Source organism: Notolepis coatsorum (genome assembly GCF_963971535.1).
Source record: "Notolepis coatsorum genome assembly, chromosome: 6".
In the NCBI taxonomy this organism is placed as follows: Eukaryota; Metazoa; Chordata; class Actinopteri; order Aulopiformes; family Paralepididae; genus Notolepis; species Notolepis coatsorum.
The window spans coordinates 103,121,675-103,144,371 of NC_140170.1; the positions used below are offsets into that span (position 1 = coordinate 103,121,675).

The 22,697-nt window shown below is 47.3% G+C and overlaps 1 protein-coding gene across 1 annotated transcript in view; it reads left to right on the plus strand.

The window, feature by feature from the left end:
• alpl (alkaline phosphatase, biomineralization associated) overlaps positions 1 to 20,328 on the plus strand; it is a 55,175-nt gene extending 34,847 nt beyond the window's left edge. Inside the window, exons 11-12 of the mRNA XM_084316569.1 lie at positions 7,760 to 7,879; positions 19,113 to 20,328. Of these exons, the coding sequence (XP_084172695.1) occupies positions 7,760 to 7,879; positions 19,113 to 19,378 (386 nt within the window). The 3' untranslated portion in view covers positions 19,379 to 20,328. The remainder of the gene's footprint in view (positions 1 to 7,759; positions 7,880 to 19,112) is intronic.
• Positions 20,329 to 22,697: the final 2,369 nt, after the last annotated feature.

Here is a 22,697-nt window from a genome sequence, read left to right on the forward strand (position 1 = left end):
ATAACTAACTTGAACTAACTTAATAGGATGTGCATTGGGCCGCGGCTCTCTGACGCCTTATTTTCTGGGCCCCGGCCTGAAAAGTTTGGGAACCCCTGCACTAGGCTGTGGTGTCTCTCTTTCCTCACACCCTACTCTGGAGTCCAGCTCTGGCTCCTGTGTCTGTGTCTCGTTCTCACATGTTGTCTTTGTGACAAACTTTACTAACCTGTGCTTTTGCACTTTCCCTTTACCGGGATAGTAGACTAGAAAAGCGGGGCTGCCCTTGTCATGCCCTACAAAGAGTCCTTTTTCACACCTGGACTCAAGCTTTCCTTTGTCCTGTTGGTAAGCATAACACACTGACCCAAATTTGTGCATCCTGGCTAGATCACACCTTTTTCCTGTCAGTGCTGTATATGGGGTTGTGCCTGTGTGCTTGTTAAAACACAGATTTCTGGTGTAAGCGGCTTCTTGTACCGCATAATGCCATAGACTCTTAGATAAGTTACCATCTATTAGCTTACACCTAGCCATTTCGAAAAGAGTGCGTCCTTCCCTCTCTGCTATCCCGTTCTGGTGCGGGGAGTAAGGACAGGACGTCTCGTGTCTGATCTTGTTCCTTCTCAGCAGTGATTGGAACTCTCTATTTGTGAACTCTGTTCCGTTATCGGACCTTAAGCATTTTATGCTGCTGTAAGGAGCTACATCTGCAAGGAATTTTTCTGTGGCCTGGAGTGTGTCACTCTTTGCTCTGAGAAAGTAAACAAACACTGCCCCTGTACACACATCTGTGAAAGACTGTACATATTTAAAGCCACCTATGGACTCATTATTTACTGGACCGGCTAGATCTGTGTTAACTAGCTCAAGTGGTGTCTTTACTTTTTCCGTGGGACCTCTGTTCCTTGTTTGAGTGAACTTTCCCTTTATACTCACGTCACATTCTTTGTTAGGTCTATGCTTTTCACCGTTAATGTGCATGCCTACTGTCACCGCTTGCAGCTTCAGTATATCCTCGTAATTACAATGACCCATGATCTCATGCCATGTCTGAATATCATGACTGACATTACACATATCATTTTCATTACATTCTGTTTGTAGATAATACATTCTCTTGTACACCTCAATGTTAAACCTCGTACCGTCAGGTTCTACAAGAACATCTTTACCTTCATTGAAGAACACTTTGGCACCGTTTGCAGTAGCAGATTTTACAGAGAATAGTTCTTGTGGGAACAAGGGTATGTAGAGGGCGTTCTTCAACATCACTGTACACCGGTGCCCCTCACTGTCTATGAGGCATACCTGTGCGTCTCCTCTCCCCTGCGCCAACCCGAATGTGCGCTTCCTGTCTGCCAGCTCCATGCTGTGTCTCTCCGGCTCGAAGGTGCTGTCAAAGTTCTTGAATCGGTTCCTGTCGTTGATAATGTGGGACGACGCACCTGTGTCCACGATCAGTCCCTTCCTTTGGACCTGCTGCTGCTGCGTTGACTGGGTGACGTATGCTGTCTGCGCCCCGAAGGTGAAGTCCTCTCTTCCCGCCGCTCTCCGGGCGTCGTCTCGACTCGCCTCACGTCCACCGCTGCCGCCATCTTGCACACAGCTGCCATCTTGCACGTGCGCATACCGAACGCTCTGTTCGCGCTTCTTTCTACACACTCTGTCCGCGCGTCCCGAAGTTCCACAGAAACTACACCAGACTGTTTTTGTGCATTTATCTTTTCGTGACCCTTTTCTCCACATCGCCAACACACCGTCTCCGTCAGGGGTCCGGTCTTTCTCTTTGACGCTGCCCGGGCCTTCAGTACCCTTTCTCCCGCCTCTTCGGCGACCGGGTCTGGGTCTTCTGAGGCCTCGAAGTTCCGCAGCTTGACCTTGAACTCCCCCAGCGACATGTCCGCTGAACTGTGTGTCACCAACATTGTGAATGGTTTATACATCTCCGGTAGTCCCCTCATAACCATCGCCATCATTAGTCCATAGCTCTGTGCTTCTCCTGCACTCTTTAGCGCCGTGATGATCTGTTCCGCCCTGATGACATATTCAGTCACAGTCTCTGTGTTAGCTTTCTTCAGCGCGGTCAACGTTATATACAGGGATACAATCCGGGGCCTACCTCTGCCGATGTAGTGTTCTCTTAACACTATTAGACTCTCTCGGCCTTTGTCCTTTGTGTCCCGGAATATCAGCCCCAAGCTCATGTTGTCTAGGAGTGGTGCTAGCTCGCAGTATGCGTCAGCATTCAGCTTTGTATCCAGGGCTTGCGCGGCCGCCGTTATTTCTCCGGTGAGGCCCGTCAGGATTGTTTTCTTCAGCCGCACTCCGTGCATACAGCACAACATCCGCTCTTCCCAGAGCTCGTATTCTTCTGCCCTTCCGTTAAACGTGGGCCACTTGCTCCTTCCTCTTGTCGCCATCTTTTGATGGTAGCGTAGCTTAGCTGCCCGTTAGCTTAGCTTTAGCGTCACGCGGTCCTCCCGCTGCTAAACTAGCCTATACTTTTCAGCTAACTAGCTATCGTTATTTTTTTTGCTCTTCCGTGATCTGGGCCCATAACCTGTTGACAGAGTCACCTGGGGAGCAACAATAACTGGTCATGACAACAAGGTCCTCTTTAGCCTTAACTGGCGTAGTTTATTTCCTTATGCACATTTGCACCACGAGACCTACTCTCTTTGAGAGTTAGAGTGAAAGAGATAGAGGGGGAGGGAACATTCCCTCTTATACCCGCTACCTGCCGTCAGCTGCTATAGCTGCATCTCCTTACGCCTACAGCGCCCTCTTGTGGAACAGGTAAAGTGCAGTTACATACAATCATATTAACACTTACACTTAACAGGGATCAGCGCCCCCTGCTGCTGGCGGTCAATGTGTTAATGAAAGAGCATTATTGTTGCATTCGTCTCAGCATGTGGACTATGTTTTGAGGTTGGCACAAAGACATTGGTGGATGGGTGTCTCTTCTGACCTCTCAACATTGTTTCCACAAAGTACTTGAGTAATTGTACTTTGTTACAATACTTAAGTACTGTACTTTACTCTAGTATTATTAGGTTTGTATACTTGTACTTTTACTCAATTACATTTCAGAGAAAAAAACATTTAAACTTTAAACTTACATTTAAAATGCAGACCTACAAAGTACAAAGTACAAATCTCGCAGGTCCAACTATTTTAATTAGTATATTTGTTTCTCTGGCCGAACTAACGTTAACGTAGGCTGGTAAAGCTATACCTCCTAAAGTGTGCAAACGGAAGTACAGGAAGTACCGGCTACAGGCTTTCCGGTTTCGACAAAACAATTATAGAAACGTGTGAAGTGCACAATATTTCCTCGTTTAACACTTTCAGTGCCGGCCATTAACATGGTAAAGCATGGTTAAATGACACCACCCACTTCAATGATAGCGTTGTGAACGCATAATCTCTGTCTTAAATTATGGCTATGACTTGTTTGCACTCAACATTGTCGAAACGGATTGTTTTCGCATTTACTGGAATATTCGGGCATACACAAAAACGTTGTAATTTTTCGGCCTATTTATGAATCGTTTTCAAATAAACGCTAGATTATCGATAGTATATGTGTACTTATGCACGCTAGAGAAGCGGGCTGAAAAATCGAATCTCTTATTTCCTGATCGCACACACACACACACACACACACATAGGGCCCACGTTGATATCTCTGTGAAAAAAGCTCTGATTATCCTAAGACTGGTAAAATAGATTCCTTACCTCAGATCAGATGTTCTCCAAAAAGATTATTCCAATTCCTGATCGCCATTCCAAATATCGATTGCGTTTATTGATCCAACGCTGGGTGCTCGAACACATTATTCCATGCTGTTCTGCGGGACCACAAAGACTGCAATCGGCTCCGGTTACTTGCCTGAGAAGTAAAATGTGGATTCCGGACTATTTTTTTCCCATGTGGTTCATTCAATCCATTCCAAAGGGGTGCAGTACCATCCGGGAGACGATAGGGGGTGGTATTTTCCCAATGGAGCTCAGAGAGAGTTTGCAGCACTAACGTGAGGCTAGATTGATGAAATATGAATGGAAATCGCTAATAAAAAAAATAATGATTAAAAACGAGATATCTCGTCGGCTGGCACTCAACGGTTGGCATGAAATAACGAGATATCTCGTCCGTGGCACTCAAATAGTTAATATAGCACTGCATAGCTCATTCAGACCTGCATCATATTTAGTCATATGTGATCTGATAAGTCATTACCACATTGTCATTTGAAATAATTTTGACACAGAGGTAAGGAAATTTACCATTGCAAGGCACTTGGGCCAGAGATTGAAATGCCTGTGTGACGTAGAGATCTGTGTATTCATATGAGTTTCATACATTGTCCACATATGTAATTGTCCACACATGCTCATTATACAAATTCTTCAGCAGCCATTGGAAGTGTACCAAAGGTAATTACCATGCCAGGACTATTAAAAGAAATGTGTCACTCACAAGGAAACATAGTCGGCTATGGTCGGTGTGTACAGCTGTCAGGTTGTCAGATGTAGAATCTATTCTCAGCTACTCAGGGTGTACAATAGTCTCAATGGATCCTTAGGCTAACCCTAGAGCTACATTGATAATATCACATAGTCTTACATAGCCATGAGCATGAGCGGTGGCCTAAAGGTTAGAGAAGCGGGTTTGTGACCGGAAGGTTGCCCGTTCGATCCTCCGGACCGGCAGGGAAAATCTGGGCTGGGGAAGTGAATGAATAATTCTCTCCCATACCCTTAACACCAACCGCTGAAGTGCCCTTGAGCAAGGCACTATACCCCCAACTGCTCCAGTGGAGTTGCTCAGTGGCCAACGGTGGCAGACTGTGGTTGTACTGGGCAGCTCCGAGGTGTGAAGGGAACTGTGTGAATGTGAAGCAGGGCGTTGCTGAAAAAGAGCATCCGTGCTCAGCGAACCTACCCTGGGTAAATAAAGGTTAAATAAATAAATAAATTTGACTGTAAAGGTATCAATTAGTGGGAAGTGTTGTAAGGCTTTCAAAGTAAGTACAGTAATAAACGGTTGCCAGTATTGGATACACTTTCTTTGTAGATCCTCTAAGCGTGAACTTAATCTTTTCCAACTTTAAAAAGAGCATAATATCCGTAAGCCACATGGCTATCTTAGGAGGGGCATCTCAGCTAAATCCTACGTCTTGCTAGCAGTGTGGTAAACGCTATAGCGACAGAACTAGGAGTGTTTAACTGTCAGTGTGGTAAACGCTATAGCGACAGAACGAGGAGTGTTTAACTGGCCAATATTTAGTGGAACTCCAAAAATAGCCGTCTGGGGCGAGGGCTCAAGGAGGATTAAGAGGACCTCAGATAGTATCAAGGAGGATTGAGAGGACCTCAAATAGTATCTAGGAGGGTTGAGAGGACCTCAGATAGTATCAAGGAGGATTGAGAGGACCTCAGATAGTATCAAGGAGGATTGAGAGGACCTCAGATAGTATCAAGGAGGGTTGAGAGGACCTCAGATAGTATCTAAAAAATATGCAGTTTAGGACACAACCAGAACATATGCGTAAGAAAGGTTGGCTGGCTGGAGAAAGAGCGCATCGCTCACATAATCTTCCACATCAGGATATATCGCCGCCAGTTTGGATTTGCAGTAGTGGAGTCTATGGAAGACTTCGATGAGGCCTAATCTAGCGCAGGTGGTCGAGGTGTTAATGCTGCCTATAGCTCCATCCCGGTGTGAATGTTAGATAAAGCTGTAGATACCAGAGATAAGGCCTCTCTGACCCGGTGTGAATGTTAGATAAAGCTGTAGATACCAGAGGCGTTATTTCTTTTCCTAGCCGCATTTCTCGGAGACGCTCTCTGATTGGCCACTGACTGACGCTCTCTGATTGGCCACTGACATGTTTGCCCAATTGCGTGACGAGCTGTGTCTTTGCCCATTTCCGCGTTGAACAGCCTGCAAACTACCTGGCGTTCTATCGCAATGCTCTAAGACAAACTCTAACCTTAACCAACTTCGAAAGAGTGCCTAAGCTTAACCGTCGAAAGAACTTGCCGTCACGCTCTAAGACAAACTCTAACCTTAACCAACTTCGAAAGAGTGCCTAAGCTTAACCAGTGTAGAAACTGGCGTCGGCCAATCAGAGAGCGTCTCCGAGAAATGCGGCTAGGAAAAAAAATTACGCATACCAGAGATAAGGCCTCTCTGACCCGGTGTGAATGTTAGATAAAGCTGTAGATACCAGAGATAAGGCCTCTCTGACCCGGTGTGAATGTTAGATAAAGCTGTAGATACCAGAGATAAGGCCTCTCTGACCCGGTGTGAATGAATGCTAAGAGACCTTTCCAGGGTTGATCACATGGCAGATCGGGGTAGGAGGGATACTGGGCTTGTACATAATGCCTAATCTGAAAATAACAGAATAGATTGTTCCGGGGTAAATTATACTTAGTGCAGATCATCTTAAAACAATAAAAAAATTTAAAGATTTATCCACTTTTTCTCCTTATTTTCTATTTTTCTCCCATCCCAATTTCGTGTATCCAATTCTCCCCTCCCGTCTTGAACGTTGCTCGACTATGCCCCCCACTGGTCAGTTGTAGAGAGGATAGAAGCCTTGCATCACGTGTTCCCTCCGCCACACGAGGAGGCAGCCTGTCACATCTTATCGCCTGCCAGCGCGGACTCTCATTGGCGAGGTGTAACGCATGGGAGGCTCACACTACCCTCGCCACTTCCTGTCTCTGCTGTGCAGGCGTCTCCCAACCGACCTGTAGGAGTCGCTGTCCACAACGTCCAATCCCCACCCATCGACTTCCACCCGCTGAGGCCAAATGAGCCAGTACGACAGCCGGCCCAAGCCGAAGGCAATGCTGAGACTGGGATTCGATACCGGAGTCTCTTGCATTGGTGACGAGCGCAATCTCCACTACGTCACCCAGCCGCCTCTATCTCAAAACTATTAAAACTATTATTATCTAAGAGGTCTGACAATTTAACAAGGCCTTTTTCCTTCCAGAGTGAAAAAGCAGAGTCAAGAGTTGAGGGGGGGAAATAGGTGGTTGTTATTTATAGGGCCGTTAATGGAACTGTCTATAAAGTTGAAGTGGGTACAAAATGTTGTCCAAATCTTAAGTGTAGCTATTACCACTGGGTTAAGAGTAAATTTAGAGGGATAAAATGGCAGCTTGGAATAGATCAGTGCAGGAAGAGAGGATAGATGGCAAGATCTAGCTTCCAACAGACACCAGTCTGTCAAGGGAGAACAAAGCCAGTAAATATATTTTCTGAATATTGGCAGTCCAGTAATAGTAGATGAAATTGGGCAGAGCCAAGCCACCATTTCCCCGGTTTCTCTGCAATACATGGGAATTTAATCTTGCCTTGCCAGATAAATGTAGAGATCGTCTGGTTGAGGGATTTGAAAAAAGATTTGGGCAAAAATATTGGGATGCATTGGAATAGGTAAGAGAGTTTAGGAAGTTTCAGGACTTTTTCTATCCATTCAAGTTCTTTGTGTATGCTCTAATGTCTGATCTATTCATGTCTATTCTAGCTCTTTACAATTCAAGTGCAATGAAATGAGCACATTAGCAACAAATCTGCCGTATTGACATGAAAGTGGTCATCAATGTGTATTGTCCCTATTTTTAAATGAATAAATATATAAATAAATAAAATGCATGGTGTGTAATGATTTCCGAAGTAATAGTCTATAATGGCCTCTACTATTGTGAAGTATTTTCAAAACGGTTTGGTTCTATGTTTCCTCTATATCCACAGGTCTGGCTCCCATGATGAGTGACGTGGACCAGAAGCCATTCACTTCCATCTTATATGCGAACGGACCCGGTTTCAAAATGATTAACGGTGCCAGGGAAAACGTCTCCACTGTTGACTACCGTAAGCCACATCCGTCCTACCACTCGTACCGTGCTCTGAAAACTACGGAAGCCCTAAGAGGCCATACATTTATACATTTTATTTGCTCCGTTTTCCCGTGATAACGCGAATTCGCGAGAAAACGGACTTTGTTTTCCTGTGATAACGAGATAATTATTGCGTTATCACGAGAAAACAAATTAAATCGGATTAATTTATTTCAGGGGGGTACATGACATACAGGTATACACATATACTGTTACATTTGCGACATACAAGATATGCAAATATACAGTACTGTTAAACAGAGGTCCTAACAGAAAATATACATACGATGGGGAGGAAACTGTACATTAGGAGGGGGTGGGAGGGGTTTGGATATACAGGGGCCAGTTTTGCGTTGCAGCCTCCCGTAGCCAGGTGCTCTTTGAGAGATCACTTTGATTGCACTTTGAGGCACATTAATGTGTATATATTAGTGCTGTCAATCGATTAAAATATTTAACTCGATTAATCGCATGATTGTTCATAGTTAACTCGCGATTAATTGCAATTTAATCGCATTTAAATTTTTTTTACCATAAACTGATATTTTTCAAGTTTCTTTTTTTTTTATCCACTTTTTCTCCCATTTTCTATATTTTCTCCCATCCCAATTTCATATCATCCAATTCAACCCTCCCCTGTCACGAACGCTGTTTCTTGCCTCCCACAAGCCGGCTGCAATGTGGACTAAGTCATACATAGCACAAGTCCCCTCCGGTACTTGAGGTAACAGCAGTCTTTTCACCTGCGCAGCTCGATCTCTCAGTGGCGAGGAGTAACGCGTGGGAGGCTCACGCTGCCCCCGAGACTTCCTGATTCTACTGCGCAGGTGCACCAACCGACCTGTAGGAGTCGCTGTCCACAACGCCCGATCCCCACCCATCAGTTTCCCACCCCCTAATACGGCCAATGTGTATTAGTATGAACGACCAGCTAAACTGAAAGCAATGTGGAGCGCTGGGCTCGAACAGGCAAGCCCAGCGTCTCCGTCATTCGTGGCGAGCGCCTTGCCCACTACGCCACGTAGCCGCCCGTATTTTTCAAGTTTTAATACTCTTATCAACATGAGTCAACAAATTCTTGCTTTATGCAGCCATTTAACACAAAAGGATGACCCTCATGCATTGCAAATTTGCATCAAATTCGCACAAAATAACTTAAAAGAAAATAATAATTTAAAACAATGAATAAAGTGCATGAAATAATAGGGTACATGTTACATTAACGTACGGTTATATCTATAACCATAGTTATATGAGTGTAGTGACGCTCTGCGTCTACTGGAATACATCCCTGTATCAGTACTAGCAGCACTGAATAAATCTCCACATGCACCTTTACACACCCATCCGCCTGGCCACACCCCCATCCGCTCCTCTACATAAGTAGGGGTGTGGCCATACTAACAGCTCCTTCCTAAGTCTTTCACCACAAAGGCGAAGACCACGGGGTCCTCAGTGAGTCCAACGCAGAGCGTCACTACACTCATATAACTATGGTTATAGATATAACCGTACGTTATAGGTAGTGTAGCTCTGCTCTGCGTCTACTGGAATACAGGAGCTGAGCAGAGCGGAAGCTCGACAAATGTACCCGCTGAGGCCCCCCACAACCATCAGAACCGGGGAGGACCCGAGCCCCCGGACCCCCCTAGTGGAGAACGGGAGGGAATCGGATCCGACTGTGCGAAGAGGAGTTTAGCAACTCAAACGCACAGGGTGAGCAGACCGTGGGACTTACCTTCCACGCGCAACCCACATGCCACTAGGGAACGAACAGGAAGAAATAAAAACCCCGTTACAACCCCTAATATCACGGGGTCAAGGGCAAAAACCCAACCCCGTGGCAAGGCCGTAGCAGCGGAGCGCGAAGGAGGACCCAGCCCCAGGAAGGGACTGGACCCCCCGGAAAAGGGGGCCTGGTGAGGCCAACGACGCCGCAGCATCGAGACCCCACCAGGCGGTCACTAGTGACACCACCCCCCACATCGCCAGCGTATTCGGACAGGGCCCATCCAAGAGCAGGCCCTTCCCCCCTACAGCACGCCGCCCCAAAGCACTCAAGAGGCTACACCCACAGCGGGACCAGGCAGCGCACCGGGGAGACAACCCCCAAAAGAGGTTGATCCCTCAATCCAGGCAACATGCCACTCGACCTGAGCCTGGAGCACTGCGGACTAGACAGGTGCCAAAGGGGTCTGCTGAAAACAGCACCCCGGCGGAAGGGGCGTATGCTGGTATGCTGTGCACCATGTCGCAGCCTCCACAAAAAAACCCTCGACTCTCTAGAGGGGCCGAGGCAGAGAAGGCTGACATGATTGGCAGACGTCATGAAAGGTGCGGGGGCACACTCACAGGCAGACGTGGCCAAGCCCGGCCTACCCCGAGAGTTGACTCCGCTACCAACACACCTGGAAACCAACCACCACCTTGGTTCTAACATGAGGCGGTTGTTCCTATAACCCCCCAAGAAAAAACTCCAAAACACAACTGCGGGTATACACTGGCTATACAGCAGTACAAGTGTTTCAGTTTTCAAGAAGGGGTTAACCCAGGCCAACAGGTAGACAAAAACAAATTCGGACCTGGGCCCGGCGGACCGGGACGTACACAGGGATGCCAGAGGGGTTCTACAAGAACCACCTCGACAGCCCCCTCCCAGCCCCGCCAAGCAGGAGAAGAGAGGGGCGAAAAAGAATGGAGAAGGACCAGGCTCTTTTAGCACAGCGCAAGGTACAACACAATATGGACCAAGCAACAGTGAAGGATAACACGCAGTGACATAATCACGAACATCTCCATAACATCAAACCCTGCAACGCCCGGGCCGACCCAGCATTTATTTCCCCCCGAAAAAGCACAAGTCCCTCAGGGTACCAGAACAGCAGATCTGCGCCCCGGCGGACAACGGGTTAACTGACCTGGTCCGGCGCGACCAGAACCAGTCCTGTGTCCTAATCACGCCACCATCCCCAGTCCCAGGAGGGGGGTAGGTACACGTGTCGATCTAAAACATCACAGAGGGCGCCACCAAGCCGCGCCCAGTGGCCCACCCCAAAGGCGAGAGACCCCTCTGCCAATGCTTTGATCTATTCCGTCATCTCCCCCCAGAGATGAACGAGAATCCATCGAGACTAACCTAGTACACTGGTGCTCGGAAGAGACAAACTCCATCCCAGTTGCCCCACAAAAACGCTGTTTCAATGATGAGCAACCAAGGCGCGCAAGCCCATGCGTGGTTCCTATCAGAAGCACCCAGGGCCAGCACTATGTACACGTCGAGACCCAAAACATATCAATGGTAATTCTGACAAGAACCCAGATAACGTTCCCTCCAAGCCGCCTGGGAGAGCGGCAGGAAGCTGGCCAAGACACAGATATGGGTCCCATATGACGCGGCAGAGGGAAAACACCCCTGTCAACCCTGCCCTATAAGAGAGGAGACAGGGAACCCCCAGAGAGAGACTTCCCACGTGAGTAATAATTGAAAAGACATATGCAACATTGAGCTATGTAACAATTGGACTAGGACTCTCTGAGGAGGAGGCTCTGAAACTCTGAGGAGGCTCCCTCACTGAGAGGGAGGTTCTGAACTCACAGAGGAGGCTCTGAAACTCCCTGAGGAGGAGGCTCTGAAACTCCCTGAGGAGGAGGCTCTGACCCAATATACACACTACTAGTAGGGAGCAGAGCAAAAGAACAAATCGTCTCTACTGCATTGCATCACCTACCAAGCTCAAGACACATACAAGTTACAACAGAGCAGAACTTCTTTTTAAGTTCTACTCACCTTGACAATAACAGAGGTCCACAACATGGAGCCTGAAAATAACTCACGAAAGTCTCACAACCAATAGAAACGCGGCCAGTGACGTACTCTATGGCGGGGGGAATTCCGTGGCCCACCGCCCAATATGGCGTGGGACCAGGAAACTCCCCCCCCCCCCCCCCCTACCCTGTGACGCGCTGACCCAGCAACGTGACAGGAAGCCCGAAGGACAGGAGGCCCAACCCCCTGACCAATCAGAAAAAGGGGAGGGAGGGTTTATCAGTTCACCCCCTCATGACCCCTCACCCCTGATACAATGCAATGACAAAGCAGAGCCATGACACCAGTCATAGCGTGCTACACGAAGCGCATGTATACCTGTGAAGGTAACAGCTTCACATAGGCTCATGTGTGAACCTGCCACCTGAATTTTTACACCTTTTCCTAAAGGAAGAAAAACACAGACCAAGAGAGGGCCCTTATTTTCAAGGGCCCTGGTACAAGAGCTTACACATGTAACTTCTGTAGGCCAACACCTAACCCAGTTGTGGATCTTAACGACACACACAACCCTCCATCACAACAAAAAAGGCAAAAGTACACTCTCATTACCGTAAGAGGAACGCCATTTTTCATAACGAGAGAAGACACAAGTCCTCGATTAAGTACTGGTCACAGGCCTTGCTAAGTCCACATGACAGCGACCAAACAATCTTCAGAAAAAAATTGCCTCTCTAAGCAGGAGCACAACCCCAGCAGAAGCTGAGGGGTTACACCGTATCCCCACAAACATAGTGAAACAAGATATTGTAAACAAAATCATGTTTGAGGGGAGGGGGGGGGGGGCCCAGGGGAAAACCGGGGGAAAAACCACCCCTCACCACCTTACCCCTGATACGACTAATTTGAACAGGTACAGCCCTGTTTATATGTGAAACTTGCCACCTGTTTATTGTCATCACAAGCTGAGAGAGGGACTCATCCCTCGATCACATGCCACTATGCATAGCTTTGCAGGGTTTTTAACCCAGCCAGTTGTGAGCTCAGCTACGTTGTCTAACGTTACATGAACACACACAACCTCTCATCATACAACAAAACCAGTAAATGTTTACTCGCGTAAAAAACAACGCCGTTTTCTAGGTAGAGAGAAAGCTATACCAGCGATCAAGACAATTCACACACAACACATGTCGCATCCCCAATGTAGTGAAGCAACATACGTTTTGGAAAAAACATCGTTATTACAAAACATTCGGAAGGGGAAGGAAGGAAGAGGGGGGAAATGTCCAATGGACCCTTACCTGCACCAATGAACGCAGGCTGAGAGGACCGCAACAGGCTGGTCTCCACGTTGACGAAGGCCCTCACTGGCGGGGCAAAAGAAGCTAAGGCCGGAGCGAGGCTCCGGTGAGATGCCCCCCTCCAACAGCCGATCATGGTGCAGGGCCGACTACATCTTCTGTCAAAGATGATGTCGTAGTCAGAGTGCTATGACCTGCTATTCTCACGGCTAATGTTCAACGGTGTAGCACAAGCTAACAGCTAACTCCAGGCTAACTGGTAGCATCAGGCTAACGTTCCCAGCCGAGCGAGCGTACAGAGCTAGCGTTGTAGCTAACAGCTAACTGGCTAACAGGTAGCTCAACCCAGCTAGGACGCAAGCTAAGCAGCTACCACCGAAACTGTACAACGTGAGAACACAATATAGGCCAACACTTCAGACAGCCGCTGTCTGTCCCTCTCCTAATCCGAAGAGAGAAGAGGAAAAGAAGTGTGGTGGATTTTTGACGTCTCCAGGGATGGTTAAATGAAATACAGAGACAAGAGATTGGCCTTAAATCAGAGTGCAAACCACCAGGTTCTCCACGGACATCCAGCAGCCTAAAACAGTGTCACACTGCGAATTAGATATTCTGAAATAATAAAACAGGAGCAGAAAGAGACAGCCGGAATACTCACGTTAAATGAATACAATACAGGTTTATTGGAAAAGAAAATAATACAGTACGCCCATACGGACGGACTTTCAGTCTGTCAGAGTGCATATTCACAGGTCTGTCAGAGTGAAAGTGACAAAAAGCAAAGTGTCATGTGTTTTAACACAGTGGAATAGAGACGCCTTGCTCGTCTCTGATTGGGTTGGCTTTATATGGTCATTTAGGGAGTCAAATGGAATGGGCTTTTGAGGAGGGCTCGCTGCGGCCTTGGATGCAAGCGTTATCTGGCCTGCTCTGAATATAATGAATGGATATAGTGTTTTAACAGTTTTTGAGAGAAGGATAACATGACTTCACGATCAACCCTGTTGTGGGGATTAAGAATGTGAAATTACCCTTCACATTTAAACAGAAATCCTGACCTCACAAATAGAGGAGGGGGGGGAGGAGGAGGAGGAGGGAAGGAGGAGGAGGAGGAGGAAGAGGAGGGAAGGTGGAGGAGGAGGGGATGTGAAATTACCCTTCACATTCCCCACTTTGTGCCATTTTTGGCACATCCTGGTAATTTCAACCATCAATATCACTAAACCACAGTCTCAAGACACCATACAGAACATCAAATCAATCAACATTAATACATCATAATGTCATACTTGGCTAAGTAGGACGATAATTCCAAGCAGGTAATTGCAAAATGTTGCATCCTTAGGTACAATAAAAAATAAAATAAAAAAAAACATAATAAGGTAGAACAATAACTCTTGAGAAAGAAAGAAGAGGGGGAAAAAAGTTCAGGTGCAAATTGAAAAGGGGAGGAGTCCCAGGCCGGGGACAGATTGGTCGCTGGCGCCTTATAAAGCGCTTCTCAGTGACCCGAAGCGCCGACAGCAGTTAATAGGAAACAAAGAACAAAGAAAATAAAATGGCAGTCTTAATATAAGTAGTATTTTCAAACTCTGAATATGTACCCATATCTAAATCAGAAATTTGACTTTTTAATATGCACACTGGCTTCCCTTGTTGTCGTCCTCAGTAGCAGTCAGGTGTCTTCCCACTCCTTCACACACAGAACGATATATATCTGTTGCAAGGAGGCTGGATGCCGTTGAGTACAGTAGCAGTCAGGTGTCTTCCCACTCCTTCACACACAGAACGATATATATCTGTTGCAAGGAGGCTGGATGCCGTTGAGTAGAGTAGCAGTCATCTCCCCATAGTTGAATACAGCAGCATACCAGGTGCAGGGAGTAGGGAGGTAGGATATTCGTAGCGGGCGTTGTTTGTACAGGCCGGGGCCGTCGTTGGCGTGGTGGGGTAGGTCCTACTTATGCAAAAGGGCTTGTATTGCCGACTGGGGTGCGTGGTAGGGGTTCCTGTGGATCCCAGCAGCGGTGCGTTCTTATCTTCGTGGCAGGGCGGGGCTATCGCACAGGGAGCTTAGCTGGAGTTCCTGTCCCAGTTGCCCTCCCAGGGCCTCCACTGATCCCTGGGCCCCGCTTCCGTAGCACCGGCCCTGCTGTGGTGTTGCCATATCATGCGAGATGTTGAGCAGGCGGTTCCTGTTGGACTTGGGACTGAACCTGATTAGGTTGTCGTCGTCCTCCGCGGGTTCATATGGGTATGGTGGCTGGTGTGCCGGTGGAGATGGGGCCCCTAGGTGGTGTGGTTGCCCAGGGACAGCGTGGCCCTGCAGTGGGAAGTACGGCCCTGGTGCATATTCGTTATCTTCTTTCTCCTGCGCTGAGGGAAACGCACCATCCTCCCCCTCACATTCCATAGATCTGAGTTCCACAGCATTGATTAATACTGCATCTTGGATGTCATGCGTCGCGTTAATGAGATTGCGCTGGCCAAAGGAAAAGAAAAAAAACAAAAAAACTAAAAAAACAAAAAAAAAAATCAAACATGGTCAGTGTGTTACATGTCTGGATATACAACAGGGAGGTAGGGACTCCCTCATAGTTGTACTGGCTGGAAACAAAGAGAAAAAAAACTGTTTACAGTTAGCTGTCGCCCAAGTTGAAACATGTGGAAATAGTGACCACCAGGGGTTACAAGTTGTAACATGCAATCAAATATCAAAAGGAATGACAAATCCAACTTTAGGACGCTGGTATTACAAACGCTGTGATGGCGGAAAGACAAGTGCCTCAATAAGCTGTATAAGACAGTGTCTATGGAATTTAGAACATTTGAATAGCACTTATATTCAAAAGTGCTTGGAATAGAGGCCAAAAAATAAATAAAAAAATGCCTAACTGCTGTGCAGTGGCAGAGCAGGTATAACATTGGAAAAGCATGATAGAGATAAACACAGATAGTGACCAAAGCCTTGAACTTATCGCATTGTCACATACATAATCAATAACACAGATAGTGACCAAAGTAACCAGGGTTGACTTCTCGCATGTCACATACATAATCAATAACACAGATAGTGACCAAAGCCTAACCAGGGTTGACTTCTCGCATTGTCACATACATAATCAATGACACAGATAGTGACCAAAGCCTAACCAGGGTTGACTTCTCGCAGTGTCACATACATACCAAAGCCTAACCAGGGTTGACTTCTCGCAGTGTCACATACATAATCAATAACACAGATAGTGACCAAAGCCTAACCAGGGTTGACTTCTCGCATTGTCACATACATAATCAATAACACAGATAGTGACCAAAGCCTAACCAGGGTTGACTTCTCGCAGTGTCACATACATAATCAATAACACAGATAGTGACCAAAGCCTAACCAGGGTTGACTTCTCGCATTGTCACATACATAATCAATAACACAGATAGTGACCAAAGCCTAACCAGGGTTGACTTCTCACAGTGTCACATACATAATCAATAACACAGATAGTGACCAAAGCCTAACCAGGGTTGACTTCTCGCAGTGTCACATACATAATCAATAACACAGATAGAGTTACATTCAGACGGCCCCCCCCCACTCCTGCTTACCTAACTCGCCGCGACGCTGCATGTAATGCCCGTGGAATGCCGTCCCGACCAGCCGATGCAGACAGACAATTCCTCACTGTCCCAGACGTGGCTGTGTTGTAGAGCGATGAAGAGCCCGTCTGCACCGGCAGGATCGGTTGGCATCCCCGCTTCAGACACCAAGAATGTGGTGGATTTTTGACGTCTCCAGGGATGGTTAAATGAAATACAGAGACAAGAGATTGGCCTTAAATCAGAGTGCAAACCACCAGGTTCTCCACGGACATCCAGCAGCCTAAAACAGTGTCACACTGCGAATTAGATATTCTGAAATAATAAAACAGGAGCAGAAAGAGACAGCCGGAATACTCACGTTAAATGAATACAATACAGGTTTATTGGAAAAGAAAATAATACAGTACGCCCATACGGACGGACTTTCAGTCTGTCAGAGTGCATATTCACATGTCTGTCAGAGTGAAAGTGACAAAAAGCAAAGTGTCATGTGTTTTAACACAGTGGAATAGAGACGCCTTGCTCGTCTCTGATTGGGTTGGCTTTATATGGTCATTTAGGGAGTCAAATGGAATGGGCTTTTGAGGAGGGCTCGCTGCGGCCTTGGATGCAAGCGTTATCTGGCCTGCTCTGAATATAATGAATGGATATAGTGTTTTAACAGTTTTTGAGAGAAGGATAACATGACTTCACGATCAACCCTGTTGTGGGGATTAAGAATGTGAAATTACCCTTCACATTTAAACAGAAATCCTGACCTCACAAATAGAGGAGGGGGGGGAGGAGGAGGAGGAGGGAAGGAGGAGGAGGAGGAGGAGGGAAGGTGGAGGAGGAGGGGATGTGAAATTACCCTTCACAGAAGTCAACACAGTGTTCAGAACGGTGATTATCAGACACAGCGGTGCCGGCACAAGTCCCTCATGGGCTGCAGCCAACTTGAGCGTGGAGGTATTCTTATAACGAAACACCAAACCCACCTCCCTCGCGCCAGGGTAACTTTCATCTTGAAAGGCGGGGCCCGCACGGTGACGGAGAGTATCCGTTTGTCCAGAGATCCGGGGGATTGAACCGCAGATTCGGATACGGTCCCAGGCAACAAAGCTCCCGCTGAGGAGCTCATGTAATGTGGGCGTCAAACCAGAACCCTCTCCACGCCGCTAAGAGGCAGCAAAAAAGGGTACCAGCCTGGAGCCGGCTTTCGTAAGTCGTGCAGCCATTCCCCCCATAGCAACACAACTGGCGCTTGTATCTCAAAACCATCACCCACCCGGAGAGGCAGCTAGCCCTCACACGGCCGAGCGCCTCTCAAGCAAAGTCCAACTGCAGAGCAGAGGTAATACCTGTCCAACTGCAGAGCTGGAGGAATACTGGCGGGGATTAGGCCAGCGACGCGAGCCCCTAATACGAAAATGCCGGTGGAGGTCAGAATGATCATCATCTTCTAGACACCCCGATGGCGAAGACATTATCGCTGTATTTCCTCGAAAAATAGTGAAAGAGAAAATAAAGATATAATGTCAACGCAGCTCCTTCATCGTAGCTCCTCTTCAATATTTCACTAACTCAAAGTGGTGTATACAGACACTCGCCGTGGTGAAAACAAGGAAGGAGCTGTTAGTATGGCCACACCCCTGCTTATGTAGAGGAGCGGATGGGGGTATGGCCAGGCGGATGGGTGTGTAAAGGTGCATGTGGAGATTTATTCAGTGCTAGTACTGATACAGGGATGTATTCCAGTAGACGCAGAGCGGAGCTACACGACCTATAACCCACACAAGGGCTGAGAACTCACACCCCCGCCCCCCCCCCCCCCCTCTCTCTCTCTCTCACACACACACACACACACACACACACACACACACACACACACACACACACACACACACACACACACACACACACACACACACACACACACACACACACACTTTGAGTAAGAAACAAACATAGTATCAATGAGAGTATCAATTATACACTTGTAAAAAAGTAAAGTGAAGTTAAAAAAAAAAAAAGTAAAAAAAAAAAAATATATATATATATATACCGTATATATTTTTTTTAAGTTAATCGTGAGTTAAAAAAAATGGTGGCGTTAATAGAATCGGGCGATAACACGTTAATACCGCGTTAACTTTGACAGCCTTAGTATATATATTATCTGTAACAGCAAGGCATAAAGCTATTTCAGCCTGTGTCAGGCCTTGATTGAAGAGATATGTGACGCGGTGATCAATATCCTCCTGCTTAGCCCCTTTCGTGACTGTGATGCAACGAGTGCATCATAGTCACGAAAGGGGCTACCTGCTCCTCTGACATTGCGACACTGAATGATGTTTCCTGCAGTGATTTTATATATAGACTATCGTTTTGTTTTCTCGAGATCTCGAGAAAATTATCGTGTTATCACGAGAAAACGGAGCAAATAAAATGTATGAATGTACGGCCTCTTAGGGCTTCCGTAGAAAACAGATAATTACTGCTTGTTTTACCCCCTCTCTCTTATATCTTCAAAGAGTCGCTTTATCTCTCTTGTCTTTCAGAGGAAAACAACTACCAGGCCCAGGCGGCCGTGCCTTTGCGTATGGAGACCCACGGAGGAGAGGACGTGGCTGTGTTTTCTAAAGGTCCCATGGCTCACCTGCTACACGGAGTCCACGAGCAGAACTATATTCCCCACGTCATGGCCTACGCAGCCTGCATCGGCCAGAACAGGGAGCACTGTCGGTCCACCAGTGGGAGCGCCAGTTTAAACCCAGCGCTGCCTAGTCTCATAACACTTCTCACAGCCACCCGCCTGCTATGCTGACCTTCCAATAACACCCCTCACATCCCTCTCTCACTAAAGCATCCCCTGAGCACAGTACACCCATCACACCCTTTTACTAGCTATACTTTTAACATTTTGTATTTTTTTATCGTGTACAATTTATTTTTTTTATCCACTTTTTCTCCCCATTTTCTATTTTTCTCCCATCCCAATTTTGTGTATCCAATTCTTCCCTCCCCTGTCTTGAACATTGCTAGACTATGCCTCCCACAGGTCGGTTGTAGTGAGGACAGAAGCCTTGCATCACGTGTCCCCTCCGGTACACGAGGAGGCAGCCTGTCGCATCTTTTTGCCACAGCAGCTCAAGCTCTCAGTGGCGAGGAGTAACGCGTGGGAGGCTCACGCTGCCCCCGTCACTTCCTGCTTCCGTCGCACCGGCGTCACCAAACCGACCTGTAGGAGTCGCTGTCCACAACGTCAAATCCCCACCCACCGGCTTTCCCACCCTCTAACACTTGCCAATTGTGTTAGTATGAACGACCGGCCAGCCGGTAGCAACGCCGAGAGCTGGGCTCGAACCCAGCGTCTCCTGCGTTAGAGGCGAGCGCCTTGCCCACTGAGCCAATCAGCCGCCATCGTGTAAAAATTTTAACAAGGGACCACTGTTATGGTATTAAAGTTTTATGTTTTGAACAACAACAAGAGGACATCGGAAGGATATCAGGGCCCTGTTTCTTGTACCTGGATAACTGAGTTAGCCGGATAACTTTAGCTGGATAACTGGGTTAGCCGGACTTTCCGATTTCATGAACGTGGATTTTCCAAATCACCATGACAACATATCCAAAAGTTTGAGCCTGGTCGAAAGCAGAGTTCAAGTTCAAGTTAGCCTGAACTATCGCCACGCCCCCGCAAAGAAGTGACAGCCCGTTTCCTGAAACTATTCCCACAGTCTACGATCTGCATTATACCATTCTGAATTACGTTTTTGTGCTCCATTCTTCCAGAGGGGGCTTTTGAAATGTAAAATAGACCCAAAATGCTGATATTAAATTCACTTTGTCCTAAATAATGCACGTTATATATACCGTGGCGACGGTGGCGCTCGCTCGTGCGATGTACACATGATGTGGTTATTTTAATTGTAACTGGGATTAAGATGTCTGATGAGATGCGCTGTTTGACGGATTTGAGAAATTGAATGAGCCGTTGACGTCACATTAATGAATGAGGATAAAGAGATAAACTTCATTCAAAACAAAGGATATTCTAAACACGGGTCTCTCGTTCATTAATGTATAAACAATGAATTTATCCTATCTGGCCCAGTGGCCCAGCGGTAGTGCTCAAGCGTGCCAATCCAGCGACCGGGGTTCAAATCCCGGTGTTTCCAATATGATTTTTTTGAATATAATATTAATGATTATACGCCAAAGTAGCCTGGTTTTAAGTTAAAATATTATAAATCTACATGCATTGAGGATGTCATTCTTTATATAGCTCTCAACGTGCACCAAATTGAATTATTCCTATATTGCAAAAAGAAGGAAAAGACGGGTCTTGAACCCCGGTCGTCCGTGTGAAAGTCAAAAGAAGAATCCGTTACACCACAGAGAAGATAAGTAAAAGATTGACTATACATCAATCAATGGGTAAGAGAGCCGTATCGTAATTCTGTATAACAGTTAACTAATAATTTTCGCTAGCAAGATCTCATTTGATTATTCAATCCAGCAGGCAAGTTTAAAGAAATATAATCTGATTGATTGAGGTAATGAGGGACTTAGAATTAGCCTATAGATAACGCATTTAACTTGTCGGCGAGGCGATTGAGCCGTATTGCAATCTGTCAATAAAGTCTTAAATCAATTAATCAATCAATGCCGTTGAGAATCAGGATCTCTGCCATCGATACGTGCTGGCTTTTCACCTAAAACGGCCGCGCGCATTTAGCCTGACTCGCAAGTCTGGCTTGAGTTAACGAGACTGAATCCACCTTTGTGAAACAGGAAAATCCCGGCTTCGAACATCGGGTTAACTGAAGCTGGATAATGGACATCTTGATCGACTTAGTTGAACCACGTACATGAAACAGGGCCCAGTTGCACTCTTTTTGTATAACATTTAGTTCGTATTTGGATAAACATGTTGGCCTTCCTAAAAATATTGCAAGTGTTTGTTAGATGCCTGATACAATTAAAGCCCATTTAATTTGATTTATATAGATAACGTTAGGTTATGACTATAACCAAGTTCTGTTAGTTAGGGGCGATGCTTGGCATCGCTACTGCACTATCTCGCGTACGTGCACGCGTACTGAATAAACCACAAATGTACCTCTAATACCAGTATTAGTCTGACCACACCCCTCATCAGCTTACCTTCATAAGCAGGTGTGTGGTCACCTGCTCTCCTCCTTCCCAAGCTTTCACCACAAGGTGAGGACAAGGGCTGCAGCGGCCGTCCGATGCCAAGCATCGCCCCTAACTAACAGAACTTGGTTATAGTCATAACCTAACGTTCTGTATCGTTAGTGGCTTAGCTTGGCATCGCTACTGCACAAGGGAGGCCAAGCGGAGCCACTTGGCTGACAAATACACCCCGCTGACAGCCCCCCAAAACCATCAGAACAGGGAGGGCCGAGCCCCCCCGACCCCCCCTAATGGAGGGTAGCCCCCCTATTAGGGACGTCACGGGAGGGCGACGGACCCGACCGTGCGAAGAGGCACTCAAGCAACTCAACGCACAGGGTGAGCAGACCGTGGCTCGACCCCACGACTACACACACGCACAACCCGCATGCCACCCGGGAACGAACGGAGGAACAACCTCGTTACTGCCCCCAGAATCACGGGGTCAAGGGCAAACCCAACCCCGTGGCAAGGCCGTAGCAGCGGAGCACGAAGGAAGACCCAGACCCACCAAAAGGACTGGACTCCCTAGAATGGGGGCCCGGAGAAGTCCATGATGCCAGCATCAAGACCCCACCAGGTGGGCACGTAGTGCCCCGCCCCCCACATCGCCAGCGTATTCGGACAAAGGCCCCTCAGTTACTGCACCTGGTATTCCCAGGCGGAACCAACCAGGCCAGAACCTGCCCAGCTTCCGAGATCGGACGAGATCGGGCGTGTTCAGGTCGGTATGGCCGTAAGCCGAGCGGGCCCCGTCCCCCCAATAGCACACCGCCTGGCACACTGACCCTGCAGAATAGGCAGTCAGCATGGCCGTAAGCACACAAAAAGGTTAACCAACGGAAGCAGGCAGCGCACCGGGGAAAAACCAGGCAACAGGCTGTTAACCCTAGCCTGGAGACTGCGGACGAGACAGGCGCCAGAGGGGACAGCTGAACACAGCCGCC